The 20,816-nt window shown below is 38.6% G+C and overlaps 1 protein-coding gene across 3 annotated transcripts in view; it reads left to right on the plus strand.

Annotated features, from left to right (window-relative positions):
* IKZF2 (IKAROS family zinc finger 2) overlaps positions 1 to 20,816 on the plus strand; it is a 159,974-nt gene that overhangs the window by 119,902 nt on the left and 19,256 nt on the right. For all 3 annotated transcript variants that reach the window (XM_015558121.1, XM_006778933.2, XM_006778930.2), the window contains exon 6: positions 17,290 to 17,427. In XM_015558121.1, coding sequence (XP_015413607.1) covers positions 17,290 to 17,427 — 138 coding nt within the window. The remainder of the gene's footprint in view (positions 1 to 17,289; positions 17,428 to 20,816) is intronic.

Consider the following 20,816-nt stretch of genomic DNA (forward strand, 5'->3'; position numbering starts at 1 on the left):
TTTATCCCCCATTTCTTTACTATGATGACGGAAGATATGGCTGTATCTTAATTCTGTAATATTTTCCCTCAGGAAATAAAAAATATAAAATGGTACAATCTGGTTTTTTTGTACAATGATCATCAGTATTTGATTTTTAAAGTATTTTTATTTATTATAGGTTATTTAGAGCTGCTATTTATTTGTCTTGATGCTTGGCATTTTATTAAAATTCCTTTATTTTATTGCAATTGTGTTGGCTAAATTTAAACATACCTAGAAATTGCAACCTTCTTTCTACTTTGCCCGTTTGCAACACTCAGAACAAAATAAATGGCTGAGAAAGAGGGAAAAAAGATTTTTTTATATGTGAAATTTAAATGACATTTTAAGAGAGAGTGGGAGGAGAGGGAAAGGCAAGAGAAATAAAGAATTGAAATGTATCATCAACAGTGTATCTGCTGGAGAATTTTAGTCTGGTGAGAAAATAAACTACTCTTTTATAAACATGTCCCAACTTTGTACATTATATAAGGCTGTGAGAAAGTAAAAGGTACTAGTGTCTATTTTAAACTCTCTGTTCCTTAATCTTAAGATTTATAACACAAATCATCTAATTTGCTTTATATAAATTTATAACCTAGCATAGTATTTTAGAGGTTTTAATGATGAATCATTGAATCAGTGTGCCTGCTAAAAATGATTTTCAATAAGTTTTGTCTCTTAGATTTTTAGTTTAACAAGTGACTATAGGTTTTTCATTCCTAGAAGTTGGATTAGTTTGCTTCATATGATATGGTATTCCTTTTGTCTTCATTATACACAGTGCACTGGGGACATGGTTTTTCCATGCAGCCCTGGACTCCTAGTAATCAAAGTAATATTAACACACTCCTTATCTTTTAAATCTAGGAAGAACTAGAATTGAATATTTCTTCCTAATTAGCATTTCAGGTTTTTCTCATATATACTAATACTGTGCCCAAATTAAATATTTAAAACAGCATAGATGAGTATGTATTTTTAATATATGGAAACATATAATATACATGTGTTATAAATTCCTTTGTGTACATTATAAAAAGAAACAGTAAGTATGCTTCTCACAGTCTCAAATGTTGTTATGCCATATCTAAAATTCAGTTGTGGTCATTGAATTGTACTGGATTCAGATTATTATAAAAAAAAGAGTATTGCATAAAAATGAAATCTTTTAGAAACATTTAAAAATGAAGAGTCTTAATGCTTCAGAGAAATTTGTTCATTGTCTCATATTCAACAAAAACCAAATATTCCTTAACACTGGCATATTTTTAAGATGCTTGTTTGTTTTAACACTAATATATTGTACTAAGATCCTATATAATAAAAGGCTAATATGCAAATTGACCAAATAGCAGAAAAACCGGTCCCTATGATGCACACTGACCACCAGGGCACAGACGAGCAAAGCAGGAGCTGCCCCCTGGTGGTCAGTGTGCTCCTAAGGGTGAGCACCACTCAGCCAGAAGCCCTGAGCCAGGCTCACAGCTGGCAAGCACAGAGCCATCAGTCGGACATCCCCTGAGGGCTCCTGGACTGCGAGAGTGTGCAGGCCAGGCTGAGGGACCCCCTCAAATGCACGAATTTCGTGCACTGGACCTCTAGTATATAAATAAAATATCCTTGCATAAGCACTTCAGTTCAGGAATTCTTTTCATATATTTTTTTTTGTTCATCTCATTTTAAGAAAATGAGAATTGCTTCCTGTTTTTAATAAGATTTGCTATAAAATTCAAAGTAAAACCTTTACTTTCCATGAAACTGGTACATGATGTAATTTTTTATTTGAATGTCACTTAAAAATAAATACTTTGGAAAAATAGTTTATCTTATACAGTCTTGTGCTGCTTAACAACAAGGAATGCATCCTGAGAAATGTGTCATTAGGCCATTGAGTTGTTGTGCGAACATCACAGAGTGCACTTCCACAAACCAAGAAGGTATAGCCTACCTCTAACTTTATGTCCATCCTTTTATACCACTGGCAGCACAGGTTTATTTACACCACATCAAACTGTGAGGAATGCATTGCTCTGCAAAATTATGGTGGCTACATCACTAGGTGATTGGAATTCTGCAGCTGCATTATAATCTTAAGCCATACATATGGTCCATCATTGACTGAAACATCATGCTGTGTGGGACTCTGTGCCTGTATCAGAAAACTCTTGAGTATACTTGAGGAACTTTCTTGACTTAGGGTCACTAAGTCTACATTTCTGAACAAATATCTAGTTTATTTTCAAACACCTCAGGAATGTTGAATTTTACAACACTGCTTTATAACCTGTTCAGTGTTTGATAGTTCTCAGTGTAAGAAGTTTGTTCTATATGTCTGATTGTTGGTTTAAAGCTATTTTGTCCTATAAAAAGGGACTGGACCAGATGTACCACGTAAATGTCCATCTGTTAAAACAACAACTCTCTCCTCATTGTACATTTTTAGTTCTCTTTATAAGGACTGTCTTTTTATTTTTCAAGACCCTATAATTCCAAGGACTTTATTTATCCATAAAAAAGAGCTCAGAAATATTGATTGCTTGTATTTGTTGCTAATATTGATTCTTTAAAAAATGTGTCAGTTAAATAGTGCACTGCTGCAAACTCACTTAAAAGTTTCCATTTTATTTTAAACCCTAGTTTGCTTTGTTCACTTATGCCCTTAACCATAAAATAAAATATTATGACTCACCTCCTCTTGAGTGGATGTTCACTTTTAGTAGAATGTTCAACCAACAGGCATTTTAAAAGTATAAACTACATGCTCTTAACGAAGCCAGTAAGAAAAGATAGCTTTCACCTCATATTCAAATTTCTTGAAAATAAAGTTAAAAGTAGCATCTAACTTGGATTGAGAAAGGACCAATCTTTGACTACATTGTTAAAGAAGCAATTTAATGGCAAATGTTTTAGTTTTAAGTCTCATGTGGGCAAGTCTGTTAATTCCTCATGAGAGTGAAGTACCCTCAAATATACTGTGGCTTCTTACTAAAGCTTCACTACCACAGCCACTTCGCTCCCTTAAGTTGCTGACTGATGCTGATCAGGAATTCCATTAAACTAAAAGGTGTTCTAAAGTGCATGGAGCATTTGTAATCACTCACGCTTCTTTCCTAACACCCCCTCTTTCCATCTTGTTTTATTTAAATTATCTTCCTTCTTGTCTCTACTTTTGCCTTCTACTCTTTCATCTTTCTCATAGATTCCACCCCCCCCCCCATTCCTTCAAGGTTCACTTCACTATTACTTCACTTTATTTTTTAAGGAGATGGCCAGAATAAAAGTACATTAAAAAGTACCTTTAGTTTATATTACATACAAAATTATTTGTATAACATGAAATTACTACAGGTTCTAGATACTAACAGTACTGATTATTTTGTGAAATGAATGAGGAGCAAAAAAAAAATGTCTGAAAATTAGGTATTTGGCCAAAAGATTATCATCAGTTATATTCATATTGATAGTATTTTAAAACCTGATCACCTTGACTTTTCTACCAGATTTGCCAAAGAGATCCACTTAAAAAATAACTAATTCATGGGCCAGTGTATAGTGATAGACATACTGGATTATATGATGCAGGTTCAGAAATTGAATCTAGTGCAAGTCACTCATGACAGTGATGGTGCATTAAGTGTAGGCTTCCCAGGGGAAGGAACTGTTCTCACCTGATTGTAGACCTGGCACCTGGCCCACTTTCTGGATGATCTCCCAAGTGTGAACTTGCCCCACCCTCTGCCCCCTCCTTTGCTTCCCGGAGGTGGATTACACTGATAATTACACAAGCTGTGTCAGTTGCACACATGGTTTACATAACTGTGCTATGCTGATTTCACCCTTCGAGTCCCAATAGATGCCCATGGTGCCTTCTCTATATGCTTTGCAATAAATACCGAAGAGAGGAGATGGAATTAGTATCTTCATTCCTGACTCTTAAAGCTCACACTTAAGGCCCTGCCATTGGACCGTGATCAGAAGGGAAGAGCCACTGTCAGTCAGGTCAACAGGTAAAACAACCTATGGGATTTGCACCCAGTAGAACACTTTATTTTTTCCCCAAACAAATAATCATTTTACAGTCTACCCTATGTTCCTTATTTAAAAAATTAAAACTTTAAAATAACATATGGTAGTATATTTTAAATGGAATTTTTTTCAATAACAGTAGTTAAACTCCTTCAAATTTCAGACACTTATTTCTAGAAGGAGCCACCGAAGGTAAGCCTTTCTTCTGTAACATGTATTCATCTGAGGTAGCTCTTCACTTTGGCGCAACAACATTCATGAGATCAGGTTACTGCTGGAAACTTTCGTCCTTACCTTTTCCTGTTCTCAGGAGTTCTAAAGAAAAGGGCAAGAACCATGGCCCTGTTTCTCCTCCTCCTCAGTCTTCTGCAGACATGGTTCTCATTCCCAGGTTGGCTGTCACTGTTCTACACCCTACGTGGGTGTTGGGGTGGACAGTCTGAACTTGTGGCCAGTTCACATTTTCCCTTTCACATCGCTGAGCCTGCGGGCCTGGCTTCTTTGAAACTCTAGGTCAGAAGTAGAAGGGCAGCATGCCAACTTCATTACTCACTCAGTGTCCAAAAGGGCACATCACACTGGTTTTTGTGGTGGGGGGTGGGGGTGAGCTAACCTCCACCCTCCTGTTTCCCTACTTGATCCTTGTATGTGAGTCAAGGAAACCTGTTCATCCACAACCTGTACTATCTTGCCAGATCTTGTAAGTAAACTCCCAAGTGTTAGAAAGTCATACAAAGGAGGTACATAAAAACCCATATCATTCATTTATAAGAATATAAAATACATAGAAAATTAAATTTTTATTTAAGGTGTGTATATCATCTGTCAGAGTGGTCTCCCTTTACATTATGCAGAAATATGATGATAATAAGCAATTAGATAATGAAAGATCCTAAATCCAGCATTTTGAAATAAGAGATCTTATTATATTTTGCATCAACATCCCTTATGCTGTATCAATTGAATGAATGATGAATCTGTGGATGCTTTCGGTTGAACATGTTTGCATTAACTAGAAAGTTAGTTTTTTAATATTAGCGGAGGTCAGTGGTGGTTATATGTATTTTCTAGTAGATGATAAATTTCAATTCATTATAAAAATAAAAGTTAATGGCTAACACTTAATATCCCTTGTTCTGTGACAAGCACTATTTTTAAAGCAAATTTAAAGAGGAAAGTGGTACCTAACATATCCACAACCTAGAGTTTTAAATATTATGTGTATGGTCCTGTATTTAAATCTTTACCTTATTAAGGTTACTAGGGGCCCAGTGCATGAATTTGTGCACCTTGAAAGGAACTGTGGACTGCGAGGCTGCAGTGGGCACAGGGCAGATCTCGGCCCATCCTCTGCACCCCTGCCCAGCCCCTCCCGCCAAGGCCCTCAGTCCCCTGTCTGCTGGCAGCCCCCACCTCAGCCACTGCTCCCACACACTGAAGGTGCAGAGCGATTGGGGCCAGCACCAGCAGCAGGTGCAAGCAGGGCCAGCGCTGTCAGCAGGTGCAAGTGGCAGCTGCTGCCCTGATCACCCCTCAGGAGCAGGAACAGGTGGAGAAGCCCTCAGAGATGATGGGGGCTGGCAGCCGCTTGCACTCACTGAAGGCACTGAGTGATCAGGACCAGCACCAGGCACCAGCAGTAGGTGTGAGCAGCAGCTCTGGCACCAGCTACAAGGAGGGTTGGCGCCAGCAGTGGATGCAAGTGGTGGCTGCCAGCTCTGATCGCCCCTCAGGAGCAGGGGGAGGTGGAGAAGCCCTGAGGGACAATCGGGGCCAGTAGCCACGGCTTGCCCCCACTGACAGTGATGAGCAATCGGGGTCAGCACTGGGCGCCAGCAGTGGGTGCGAGCTGTGGCTCCAGCACCTGCAGCGGGTGTGAGCGCCGGCAGTAGGTGCAAGCGCCGAGCGGGACCACGGTATGTGGGAGCAAAGAATTTTCAGTAACCACCAGAGGCTTGGCCCAATGACAGCCACTGGCGCCCTGCCTTGGTCTGGTGCCACCCCTCCCCTGCTCCACCATCCTGCCACAGCCAATGTCAGTAGCCATGGCTTGCCCCCACTGACAGTGATGAGCAATCGGGGTCAGCACTGGGCGCCAGCAGTGGGTGCGAGCTGTGGCTCCAGCACCTGCAGCGGGTGTGAGCGCCGGCAGTAGGTGCAAGCGCCGAGCGGGACCACGGTATGTGGGAGCAAAGAATTTTCAGTAACCACCAGAGGCTTGGCCCAATGACAGCCACTGGCGCCCTGCCTTGGTCTGGTGCCACCCCTCCCCTGCTCCACCATCCTGCCACAGCCAATGCCCACTGTGTTCCGTGCTCTGCCATCTACTGCTGACGCCGGCCATATTCCGTGCACGCCCCCGGTGGTCAGCGCATGTCCTAGTGACCGGTTCGGTTGTTCGGTTGTTTCGCTGTTTGGTCTATTTGAATATTAGGGTTTTATATATATAGATTATATTTTCACCTATTTCTTTGTTTATATTGTTCCAACAATGTATGATTTGGGTTAGATTTTAAACACGTGTGCACGTGCACGCACACGCACACACACAAGTGCTCAGAATAATAAAACTAAAGATCATATTATGCTCAAATATACAAATGTGCCATAATGCTTGATCACATATAGAAATTTAGAATAAAATAAAAACTGAAAAGAGTAGTATAAATTATCCTTGTGAGAGTACTTTTTAAAAATTATGCTCTGATAGAGTAAAACTTTCTATTATAACCATATATGTGTATTATATCCAATTTCCAATATACTCAGGAGAAGCTGTGATATAAACTCCGCTTTGCCTGACGCTATAGCCTGTGCTGTCAGTCACCATACTCTTTCCAGTTTATTCATTATATAGCTGCCAGAAAGCTATTTAAAAACCCATTTTAAAGCATGTGGTTCCACCCTAGCCGGTTTGGCTCAGTGAATAGAGCGTCAGCCTGCAGATGGAAGGGTCCTGGGTTCGACTCTGGTCAAGAACATGCACCACAGTTGCAGGTTCCTCACTGGCCTGGGTCCTAGTCAAGGCTCGTGAAGGAGGCAACCAATCGATGTGTTTCTCTCACATCCATATTTCTCTCTGTCTTTCTCTCTCTCTTCCACTCTCTCTAAAAATCAGTGGAAAAATATCCTCAAGTGAGGATAAATAAATAAATAAAATGTGGTTCCTCCACTTAAATATCTTAATGGCTTTCCATCACTCTCATGAAAAAAATCTGTTTATCATGGCCATGGAAGTTCTGCCCACCTGTCCAGTCATATACCACTCTACCCTCACTTTGCTTTCTTTGCCACCCAGGTTCTTTTATGCTTTGCCAACCCTTGGGATCTTGCACTCATGATCCTAGAAGTATTTCCCTTCAGCTCTTTCCCCAGTGTTTGTCATTCTTGCCTCCTTATCCTTCAGATATTTGCTTTAAATACCATCTCCTTGGAGATAGTGTCCTTCTATAAACCATTCTCTAAGTTACTATTTTCCTGACTCTTTTTTTTCTTTTTTGATGTTTTTAGAGAGAGTGGAAGGGAAGAGAGAGAGACAGAGAGAGAAACATCCATGTAAGAGAGAGACACATCAATCGGTTGCCTCCTGCATACTCCTGCATGCGCCCCGACCAGGGCTGGGGATTGAACCTGCCACTGAGGTATATGCCGTTGACCAAAATCAAACCTGGGACCCTTAATTCATAGGCTGATGCTCTATCCACTGAGCCAAATTGGCAAGGGCTTTCTGGTCCTATCAGAAGGTCTTGTAAAGCTTCCATCCCAATCTATGGTTATCATGGCTTCTTGTCCGTGCACCTGTTGCTTGTCTCTTCCCCAGCCGTGGGCAAACTATGGCCTGCGGGCCGGATCCCGCCCGTTTGAAATGAATAAAACTAAAAAAAAAAAAGACAGTACCCTTTTATGTAATGATGTTTACTTTGAATTTATATTAGTTCACACAAACACTCCATCCGTGCTTTTGTTCCGGCCCTCCGGTCCAGTTTAAGAACCCATTGTGGCCCTCGAGTCAAAAAGTTTGCCCATCCCTGCTACCCTGTCACCCCCTAACCCCTACCATTCTAATGTAGGCTCCATGAAATGTGGGCCTCCTCTGTATTATTAATGTATCCCTCAACTCCTTGAATTGTGCTTGGCACATATTTGGTAATAAAAAAAGGTTGATTAATTGAATGAGGCGAGTCTTATGGTATAATGTACTTGTTCTAAAAAAAATTCCATAGTAGGAAAGGGAAGAAAATCACTGAGCTGTTCTCATTTCTATAAGGTCAGCTCATGCATATTTTCCAAGTTTGTGAACCACAAAAAATAAATAATACATTTGGGTATTTTTTGTGTGAAATTAGATGTAACTCCAAGTGCTCTTTTCACTCACTCCTGGAAAGTAGGCATAGCCTACATGGGTGATGGCCTCTTCCAGTTGAAAACTCTTGGTAGCAGGTGGAGAAGCCTGAAAAAGCTCTAGTAATGAAGTGACATTTATTCATTCAACACATATTTCTTGAGTATCTTCATGCCAGGCATTTTTCTAGGCACTTGAGATAATAGCAGTGAGGGGGGGAAATATCCTGCTCTATAGAACTTACATTCTAATGAAGGGAGATAGGCAATCAACAGCAAACATACTAAGTAAGTAAATTGTGTAGTATGTTAGAAGGTGGTGAATGCTAATGGGATGAATATGAATTGGCGAAACCTTTTTTGAGGCAGCAGTATAACAATAGTGATCAAGAACATCAAAATTATATAGTGGGTTCATACAATAAAACAACAGATCACTAACTCAGACAAAGTATGACTTATGGGTACTAAAAACAGCAAAAAGTTAAAATGTCATTTACACATTTCAGTGCTCATCTTCAGATTAATTTATAATTCTGTAAGCAACTGCCAAGTACTATCAGATATCCAAGTTTCCATTTTTTGCATTATCCTATATAATAAAAGTATAATATGCAAATCAACCAAATGGTGGAACGACCAGTTGGCAGGGGGCAGGGCTGGCAAGCAGGTGGCACCAGGCCCGCCAAGGCACATGCCAGTGGGCATAGGGAGGGGATGGCAATCAGGGGGCGGTGGCGACCAGCTGGCAACCAGCGGTGGAGGGGCCTTGTGGGGGTGGGCAGGGCTGGCCATTCACTAGCCAGCACCATCCCCAGATAGGTCCGCCAGGGTCACTTCCCTCAGAGGGAGGCCACCGGTGTTGGCGGTGGGGGAGGAGGGGCGGCCACTTGCAGGGGCTCAGGCCTGCCCGGTCGCCGGTTGCCTCCCCACAACGGGAGGCCAGACTGCAGTTTAGGTCCATTCCCCGAGAGGGTGCAGGCCGGGCTGAGGGACCCGCACTGTGCCCCCCCACCCAGTGCATGAATTTTCATGCACTGGGCCTCTAGTAAGTATATAAAGGAAAGTGAGTACATTTAATGGTATTAAAGAAAAATGAATGTGATATATGTATATTGCTCTGTTGCTGATTCTATATGTGTTATGGTAAATATGTAAATGGTAAATATATTGTCTTTATATAGGTGTGCTTTATATATCTATATAAAGGATAAAACATTTACCACCGATATTAGTGCAATTGTAATTTGTTTTGTAGGTTTCACTAGGATAACTCTTGAAGTCATATTTCAAGCAAATATAAGTGAACAAGACATGGTTGTGCTATTTATCTTCATAACTCCCAATGAATTTATGGTAAACATTCCTACTTTAAAATTCTTTATGGCTTTTTAATATATTTTTCCTTTTGCGTAGGTATATGGAGTTCTTAGGAGTGTAGGGGCAGGTATTTCTTATTTTTTAATTCCTTATAATGACGATGGAGCTAATCCTAGTTAATGCTAGCAAATCTTTTTAATTGAATAGTCTTCAGGATTGTCACATTTCCTTGATGTCATCTTCAGTCTACAGTTCATTACTCAGGTCAGCAATCTGCAACTACATCTCTGACAGATTATGCTGCTAGTTCTTCCTTTTTTAGTGAAGTTCAGATGTTGGATTTTGTGAGGTACAATATGTCAAAGAAGAGACTGTAAGTTAACTTTGAGATAATTGGGAACACTGACCCTGTTATCTTCCATGTCTTAGACTCTTTAGTGTTACATATTCTTAGAATTATATTTTTAAGAAACTTTATTTCAGTTACCTGAACTGTGTGGATAACTTACAAATTTAGTGTGACTTTCTTGGTATTAAATAATTAAACAATATGGCTTTTGCTTCCAATCATAATGAAATATTTGGTATCAGATTAACCCTCCTGCCTTGAACAACTAGAATACCAGACAAAGTATTTTCAGTGACAATTAGACATAGAACAATAGCCACTGTGGGACTGTGACCCAGGAGAGAAGAAAGCAAAGCTGGTGAGTTCTATGATTACCCCCAGCTTCCTTCTGGGAGGCAGTTTCCAGGCCACAGTTCAGGACCAGCAAACCCAAACAGAACAGGCAGTCTTGCTGACTTGAGAAATCCAGGGAGACCTATATGCTTAGAGTGTGAGGGGCAGAGTATCAGACAGGAAGTAGCTGCACAGAAAAAGCTCTGGAGTTTTGCAGAGTGTCCCTTAAATCTTTCGCAAGGCAGTTATGTACTTACATGTTTGAGGAAACTGCTTAGGAAAAGGAACACCAGAAAGCATAAAGTCAAACAATTCCTGGGGTTTATGCAGGACTAGGAATAGTTAATTTTATCACCAGCCAGTATGGAAAGATTTTGTAACATGTAGGGCATTGAGTAAAGTCTTCAGAAGTTATTATCTTAGTACTGGGGCTAAATTAACCTTTATATTAAAGCATGCTCTGGATCTGTCTTAAAGCATAAAAGCAAATATCAAAAGGATCAAAATGATTGCAAGAAATGTAACAGCATAGCAGAAAAAATACACTTTAAAGAGATACAACAAATTAAAGAAATTTGGAACCCACTGAAGTAAAATTCACAATATCCAGAATCTCATTTAAAAATTAATATGCAAAGAAGGTGGAAAATATTACCCATAATCAGCAAAAAAATAAATCAATAGAAACAGACCTAGAAATTACCAAATGATGAAAATAGCACACAAAGTTGATAAAACAGCTACTGTAAATATACTCCATATGTTTAAGAATATAAAGGAAAACATGAACATGAAAATAGAAGTGGTATTTGGATGGAAATGTGTAGTATTAAGTGCTTAATTAGAAAAACAGAGATCTCAAACTAATTAACTAAGCCCCCTTCTTAAGAAATTACAAAAGGAAAGCAAATTTAATCTAGAGTATGTAAAATAAGAATGATAAAGGCTGAGGTCAATGAAAGAGAAGACAAAATAGAAAAAAAAAACAATGAAATCAAAGACTGAATCTGTGAAAAGATCAATAAAATGGATAAACCTCTAGACAGGATTAATCAATACTAATAGGGAACACTCAGTTTACCAATATCAGAAATGAAAATGGGGCATCACTAAAACACCTATAACCATTGGAAGTATACTATAGGAATTCATTGAAGCATAGAAATCATTGATGCCTCCTCAAATAGAAATACTCTGAATAGCCTTATATTTATTTCTGTATATGCAAGAAAAATTTTAAAACTGCTGAGAAAAATTAAAGAAGGCCTAAGCGAATGTTGTAATAATACCATGATCATTGTTTAAACAATTCAGTACTATTAAGATGTTAATTCTCCTGAATTTTGGTCTATTGGTTCAATGTAATCCCAATAAAAATCCTAGCAGCCAGCTATTTTTGTAGAAATTGACAAACTGATTCAAAAAACTTTTTGGAAGTACAAAAGACCTAAAATAGCCAAAATAATTTTGAAAAACAATAAAGTTGGATGACTACATTACTTATGAGGACTAACTGTAAGACTACTTTGTGGTAAAGAATACACATAGAGATTAATGAAGTAGGATGGGGAGTCCAGAAATATATGCAAAAATATATGTTCAATTGATTTTCAACAAAGGTACTGAGATAATTTAAAGAAAAAAAGATAATTTCTCTAAAAGGAGCTAGAACAATCGACTTTACCTTACATCATATACAAAAATTAAGTTGAAATGAGTCAGAGACCTAAATATAAGAGCTAAACATACAACTTCTAGAAGAAAACAAAGGAGGAAATTGTCCTGACATTTGGTTAGTCAAAGATCTCTTGCATAGAGCACAAAGAAACACAAAACACTGAAGAAAATATTGGTAAATTGGACTTATTCAAAATTAAAACAGAAACTCAAAAATAAAAAAGCAAAACACACTTATAGAAAATATTTGCGAAGTATATACCTAATGAAAGATTTGTATGTAGAATAAGTAAAGAACTCTTGAAACTTAATAATAAAATTATTATTAAGCCCCCAGCATAGTAAAAAAAGGCAAAAGATTTGAACAGATAATTCACCAAATAAAATATGTGAAATGTGAATGGCAAACGATTAGTCTCATGAGATATTAGGACAACACAAAAACACCATTTTGTATCACTACATACCCGCTGGAACAGGTAAAATAAAATACAAAGATTGGCAATGCCATGTTGGAATATTGTTAACTCTAATATACATATTGCTTGAGGAGACGCACAGTGATATAGCCATTTTGGAAAACAGGCAGTTTGTTATGAAGTTAATCAGATACCTACCATATGACCCCGCAATTGAAAGAAATGAAAACACAGGCTTGCCTGCAAATGTTAATAGAAGCTTTATTCCTAATAGCCATAAACAAGAATCAACCCACGCTAATGAATAAATAAGCAAACTGTGGTATATTCGTATGATGAAATACTGCTCAGCAATAAAAGAGTAACCAACTATCAATACGCGCAACACCATGGATGAATCTCAGAATCATTATCTTGAGCGAAGCAAGCCAGACACAAAATGCTACATACTGCCTGATTCAGTTTATGTGACATCCTTAAAAGGCAAAACTGTAGTGACAGAAGCAGAACTGTGGTTGCCATGGACTGAGTGTGGGGAAGGGAATTGGTACAAAGGCGCGAGAGAGATTTTTTTATAGAGTGACAGAAAGGTTCTATATTTTAGTTGTGGTGGTGGTTACACAACTATACACTCTAAACTCCTTGAAAATACATTTCAAGTGGGTGGATTTTATTTTATGTAAATTATACATCAATAAAGACAATTTTAAAATGGATATGTGGAATTTTAGATTTCAGAGGAATATTTATGAGGCAGTACTTAGAAGGTATTTGGAGTTTCAAGTTCAGTCATTCAGCAAATACATATTGAGTATCTCCTATGTTTAATAACTGTCATAAGCACTATCAATTCCCAGTTGGATAAAACATGACCCCTGTGCCTATGAGAGCTCATTGTTTGGATCAGGGAAATAAATAGTTGCCCAACGGATAATTACAAAGTAATTAGCATATGTATCAACAGAGCATGAACAGAATGCTGTGAAAACACAGAGGAGAGAACTATGTCTTTGGGGTCACCACGATCATTTTTAAAAAGGTTTAAATGACAAGTGGGAGCTTACAACTATGGAGAATTATTCCAGGCATAATGTGGATGTTTCACAGAAACAAGGGTTTGATCTCCAGGGAAAAGAGACTACTGGAAACAAAATCTAGAGATTCACATCCAGGGTGTCCCCCAAATATGTATACACACTTTAACAGCTGATAGCTCAGTGATGAAAATGAAAGGTACTTTAATAAACACTGCCTTTATAATTATTCACGCTCAGTGTTGAAAATGAAAGATACTTTAATAAACACTGCCTTTATAATTATTCAAAGTGTGTGTATGCATTTTTGGGGATACCCAGAAGGAAGAGGTTGAGAAGCCCATAACATCTGATCCCAGACACTAAATAAAATAAGAGATTCAAGACACACACAAGTTTATAAGGACCAAGAAATTAGGCAGACTTCGAATTGATTCAAGTCCACTCTACTTAGTGATTTGGGCTATTGATGACTTTTTAAAATGCTTCGGTAATATCAGAATGAAGATGTTACAGATGGGGAGAATGTATATTAATATTTATAAAAATGAAAGTAGCAAAATACTGGTCCTCTTCAATTAGTATACATGTTTACATGTTAATTCATAAGTTTACAAGTAAGCATTGCACTGATAAACTCATCATATATAGAGAATAAATACTAAACATATTTTCATGGACATGATTTTTAAGAAATATCAAAGAGATGACAGGAAATGGTCTTGTGGAGGTAGTAGTGGCATTAGATTTGGCTGGGATCCTTAATGATGTTTGAAAATAGTGTTCAAAAGACCTGTCAGGGCATGATCTAGACTTTGAAGGCGCTAAAAATGTGAGAGCAAATAGAAAGAGATGAAGGCAGTTCCGGGAAATTCTGAAACACGGCCTCTCCTTCACTCACCCTCTTCCCCCCACTATCTCGCTTCTATTTGTTCTTCAGTTATCAGCCTAAATGCTCCTGCCTCAGGAAGACCTCCCTGCGCAGCCTTCGCAGACTAAATTAAGTTCCTTATGTTAGACCAGCACAGCATTCTCTTGTTCTGCAGAATCTACCACAATTTGTAATATATTGTGTATTTTCTAAATGCCCGCCTCCCTCAGCCAGCTGTCAGTTGCATGAGGATAGCCACCTAGAGATTTGTTCTCCATTTTACAACCCAGCCTCATCAGAGTGTCGGTGCACAGTAAGCTCTTCATCAATGCATAGCAAATGAGAGGGGAAAGATGGAGCATTTCCAAAGCAAATCTGCAGGTAGAATAGTTATGAGCTGTCAGAATCCAACATGTCACCCGGTACGGGGATTGCTGGAGTGGGGTGCAGTTGAAGAATTAGGAAACGTGGGGTTACTGTTTTTAGAAAAGTTTACTCTCATTCCTTAGACTCAACAAGAACAAAGATGGGATGAAGAGGAATGAGTGATGTTTGATTTATTTTTAAATGTACCTCTATTGATTTCAGAGAAGAAGGGGAGGGGGGGAGAGAGAAACAACAATGGTTAGAGAGGATCATTGATCGGCTGCCTCCGGTGCATCTCATACCGGGGATCGAGCCCGCAACCTGGGCATGTACCCTGACCAGGAATGGAACCATGACCTCCTGGTTCATCAGTCTATGCTCAACCACTGAACCATACTGGCCAGACAAGAGTGATGTTTCAGTTTGTGTTTTTTGTTTTTGTTTAATCCTCACCTGAGGATGTTTTTCCATGTATTTTTAGGGAAACACAGAAATATCGATGTGAGAGAAACACATCAATTGGTTGCCTCCTGCACACACTCTGACCAAGGCCTGGACCAGGGAGGACCTGCAACCAATGTATGTGCCTTGACTGAAATTGAACCCTGGACCCTTTGGTCCACAGACTGACACTCTATGAGTCTTGAGAGCAGTATAAAGTGTCATCTTTTTCTCCTTGTCAGGTGTATTGGGAGTTTAAAGAGGATTGTGAGCCAGGGGGAGTAAAAAGGAAGTACATTTTAGTTAAGTTGAGAAGGTATCAAGTGTGCTTATATAAAAAAGGGGAAGTATAGTAGGTTATGTTCACAAGAACACAGGTATCATAGGATGCAGTGCGATAGGAATAATGAAGAGAAAGAATAAGATGACAACTAGTTTATAGTGGACAACTAATTTCAGTGCATATGCTTAATGAGTATTAATTGCTTGACAGACTTTCTCCATACAAATCCCTCACTTATTTCTAAAGAAACAGCACTAAAGAGCCCAAAGCTGAGTATTAGTTACAGCAAACAAAGGCATTTTGTTTGTGTAGCCCCTTGTCTTGGAATATAATTACATGTAGATATATTTGTATTATTTGCATGAAATATTTTTTTACTGAAAGCATTTTCTTGTATTTTTTAATAGCTCTTACACAGTGATACCAGTTCTTCACGATATACACAGCTACCTGGTTTCCACTTCTCAGAAATCCTCTGTTCTGAATAATAGAAGTTACTTTGGCTAGTCTTTTTAGAAATGAGTAATCATGCCTTAGAAACTCTTGTTTATTTCAGATAGTTTACCAAAAAAAGTATAATAATGAAACAACTTAGTTTATGTGTATCTCAAATGCAATCGAAAGGCTTTGTTTAAAACAAAAATCAGCACAGTGCAACTTCTATCTACCTATGAACATCTTGCCTTGTTACAGTATCTTAACCCCACTTATAACCAGTGTCTAGCATTGGTGCATTAAGGTGGCTGGACTCAGGAATGCTCTATTTGGCCATGAAAAGGAGTGTCGTGTGGGCAAAACAAAGCAACTGCTATGGGAGTCAAAGAGCGCTCCTGACCTGACTCACAGCCTGTACTACTGAAGGCCGAGGCACAGACCACCTGGGGGCATATGTTCCCCCCGCCCTTTACTATTCAAAACCGAAAATCAAAGTGCTCTGTGACATCCAGGTGAATAGTCATACATTAAAACATGCCTCTTTCCACAAATGTGTTTTTTTCTTCTTAATCAATATTGTAAAGTGTTTCTGTTTATTTTTAAGTGGTCATCACAGTATTTTACCAGGTATACTGAAATACTGCTCTCCGGCTATTAGGAAATAAGTTACTTCCTGAATGTGAAGTGTGTTGGAAAACATTACTTACTATCATTGTATAACCAACCGTGTGAGGGCTTCCGTGGTTATTGTTAATCCCGACCGAAAGTGCCTAGTAGGTTAATTCTTGGTAACATAAGAACAGTGGTGATGTGGGAGAATACGCTTTATCTGCTGTAAAGTTTTGCATGTGTGAATAGCTATTACCAAGGTGGAAAGAAAAGAGAAACCTTGCTTTTATCTGTACTTTTTCTCATCACTTGAATTCCTTTTAGTCTTCTTGGTACCCATGAATAATTTTCTCATTAAACAATGACATTTTGAGTTGTCACATTCCAGTTTTCTTCAGTAAGATTCTCTGTCTTTACCACCACCACCCAAAAATAAAAATAAAATAAAATAAAAGATAATTCTCGTCATGTATCTAGAGTCACTGTTAGTGTCAGAGTCAGATACTTTGAAGACTGATCATGTAGCATACAGTCAGAGCATGAATTTGATTCAGTCTTTCCCCTATCGCCGAAGGCACGATCCGCCTTATCTTCTTTCTGTCTTTTAGTCTTGGTGGAGATTTTATTATCTAAGAGTGTGGAGGAGGAAGAGATTTAAGTCTGAAAAGCCTCTAAATGCTTCCTCCACACCGCCAGAAGTTAGCTATTAATTTTGCTTTGGAGGAGACTGGCAGCACACTAATCTCGACGTCTCTTCGCAGTGGGTAAACCTCACAAGTGCAACTACTGTGGACGAAGCTACAAGCAGCGCAGCTCACTGGAGGAGCACAAGGAACGCTGCCACAACTATCTCCAGAATGTCAGCATGGAGGCTGCGGGCCAGGTCATGAGTCACCACGGTGGGTAGAACCGGCATTCACAATGCTCATACCCCTCTCTACTGCTCTTAGAGTTTTGTATGGGTTAAAGAGTTGTCTACCCTTCAGCATGAAGGAAACAAATCTGACTTTGTTTAAAACAATTTTAGATCACATTAGCTTTGTATGGCATTCTCTTCTTAAGCATTTGAAAAGACTTGAGCTTCTGACGGACGCTTTGCAAACAAACTATACTGAATTTTTGTCATACTCCCCAATTAGTTCTCATAACAAGTCTTTGAATTAACATAATAATGGCAGGTGACCTTGAAGACACCAAAGGAAGGTACTATTTATTCAAATAGCTAGAGATGGTCCCACATAAGTCTACGGGCTTCCTGAAAGATGTAATTTGCTATGTGCACATTTCTCTTAGGTAAGTGATTGTTGATATAATTGGAATTTTCTCCAAAATGTCTTGTGAATTATTTTGGAAATTATTGATTTCCTTTCTGCAAGTGTGGGGCACAGACTAGTTCAAAATGAGGCACCACTTCCATGCACAGAAATCAAAACCCAAGCAAGTCATCCTGGTCTCCAGAATACACAGGGGCAGATGGAAGGCAGTCTCTAAGATTCATCAGTGAATAACTCTAAAATTCATGTGAGTAAATCAGCCTTACACGAGGAAGTTATTAAGTTCACTTCTTTAGATTTGGAGGCATCTTGTTTTGTCCTATTAATTATATTTTTTATCCTATTATCCATACAGGAACATATACAAATCTTAACTTATTGGTATTTTTATATCTGTTATATAAAAAGATTTGGCCAATATTAAACAGAATAATTGGAGATTGCTATAGTCACCTTTAAAGTATAAATATTTATTGAGTGATTTATAGACAGCCCTAAGGCTGTGTGTTTTTTGTTTGTTTTATATGGTGAATACTATGAAACTATTTATTGGCTAGCTAGTGATTATATGCTGTTGGGAATTCTTTTTAGTTAAAACATTTTGTTATCGTGAACAATTGAAGCATGTCTTTGCATTGAGGCTAGTTTATATAATATAAAGGATCAGATTTAGTTCTGTGCATAGTTGCCAGTCCATTTTTTATTATATTGTTATCATTATTAACTAAAACAGTTTAAAACCTCTTTGTTTTAAGTCTTGTCAAATTTGATATTGTAAGCTTGGATTACCTGGGCTTATGAGAGTAGCATAGGTTCCAGAGCAAAGAGGTTAAAGAGGTGTGAGTCCAGCAAACCTGGTCTGGCTATGTGGTGTCTGAGTGTTACTCATCGGCTCGGCATGAGAATTAAATGTTATTGGGTGTGCAATAAACACCCAATAAATAGTTCTTTTTACTAGTACATTTCTGAGCATTAAATATTAAGAAGTAGTAAATGTTCAATCCCCTTTAAAGTTATGTTACTTACTGGCATTAATTTTGGCATTGGAGGTTTCATTTGCCTATGAAGCACGCATTTCTGTTTGAAGTATTGGTTATAGAGGTGGCTTGAGGCAGGATAGCTTATAGAGGCTTGGAGCCATGCCAAAGCTTGCCACAGATTTCCAAAGACGCCTTATGCTCTACTACTTTCGCCATTTAATGGTCTCTTATTTCAGTTTTGACGTTTGATTGGATTCGTGATTCTATTAATTCACTTTTCTGATCATAGTTATTTATGCAACTCAAGGTCGCATGCACAGCTGAATGAGAGGGGATCTCTCCAGAAGACTTTATATTGTTATAGGGAGATTGGTATACATAAATCTAGTCGGCATTTGACTATCTGTTGGCCTATTAGCCATTTACAGAGTAAGTGCTGACGAGCAGTTTGAGCAGGTGTGCTCTGGGAAGGGGAAAGACTGTTTTCTAAGCAGCTGCAGCCTCAGCATCAGCCCTACTTTCCAGCTTGCTTATGTCTTCACGGCAAAGGCCCTTTGCAGGTGGCTCTGAAACTGCACTGGGGAAAGGAGTGGGGGCTGAGGGAGACCCTCAGGCACTGAGAAGACCAGGGGCAAAGCCAAGGAGGAGGCGGGAGGGAGAGGTGTCGATATCATTTATAGACCCAAATATTTGTTCAATATTGGATATTGACTTCACCACCCAAGGTTACATTAATGACATTTACTGTGGTACTTTTTCTAGGTGTATTGTAATAATAGTTGTTAGCATACTTGGTGGAGAACTGAATGTATGAAGTGGGAATTAATAAATGCCATAGGAGAGAAAAATACGGGTGAATGCTGCTAGAGTTCATCATGAACCTTGTCTCATAGGCATTGCTTGGCATGTGTCTCCTTTTAAACAGAGCCACAATGAAATCATTTGTACCCCCTTCCCTCTCTTACTATCTTGTTACATCTTCTTTTTTTTTTTTTGTCTTCTTGTGGTATATACGGCAGTTGCTATACTTATGGTTGCCATTGGCTCCTTGAAATTAATTACTGTTCTTTTATTTTCACATCTGGCATAGTTATATTTCCTCGCCTCTCTTTCCCAAAACATGTTCTTCCCATGTTGGCTCTTCTATCGAGAAAGTGTCCGAAATCAGAGCAGCATTCTTTAACTTCATTTGTGTCTTCTAAAGAAAAATGGCACCCAGGTCGCATATAGGACGGATGCCTTACTGGCATGTTAGGAGAGACGGGAGGTGGGAAGGCGACAGAGAAGAGGAATAGGCAGTAGCAGGAGATGAGGACAGGGCGAAACGCTGAATACATATTCCGCAGGTAGAATAAAAACGTTATTTAGTTTGATGGAAAGGGAAAAATAATAACTTATAATTTTTAAAATAAAGATAATAATGAATTTGGTTTTATGGCACATTATCTTATTTGAAAGTTATTTTATGCTCATTTTGCAAGTCTATTCAGCATGAAGAAAAAGCTCTAAAAATCAAAGTATATAATTTAGTGTTCCCCTTGCCCAGAGACAAAAATGGAAGTGTAAACTGGAAAGATAGTTGACTTTAAAGAAAAAAAATATAGCTTTTTAAATGTATGGTTTGGATGATTTGGTAAAGAGAATTTCTTTATTGCAAGTATGGAGGCATACTGGGAACCTGTAAACCTTCTAGTATATTTTTTCACCCTATTTTCATTGGGTAACATTTCCTTCATTAAGTCACTTAGGAAACATCCACTGACTAGTATATTTGTCTCACATCATAAAAGGTACTACAGATACAAAGTCAAATAAAAAGCAGTTTCTACCCTAAGGTCATTTACAAACACTTGGAAGAATTTGACCTGTAAACCTACAGTGAGAACACTGTGATAAGCATTATGAGGGCACACCTCTGGGTATCCAAGAGGAATTGCTAGGGAAAGTTATGTTCGAGTGGACTTTTGAAAGGAGATATAGACAGCTGAATAAGTGGAGGAGGGTGTTTCATGCAGAAAGAACAGCATGTGTGAT

This window comes from Myotis davidii, unplaced genomic scaffold, assembly GCF_000327345.1.
Source record: "Myotis davidii unplaced genomic scaffold, ASM32734v1 scaffold268, whole genome shotgun sequence".
Taxonomy (NCBI): Eukaryota; Metazoa; Chordata; class Mammalia; order Chiroptera; family Vespertilionidae; genus Myotis; species Myotis davidii.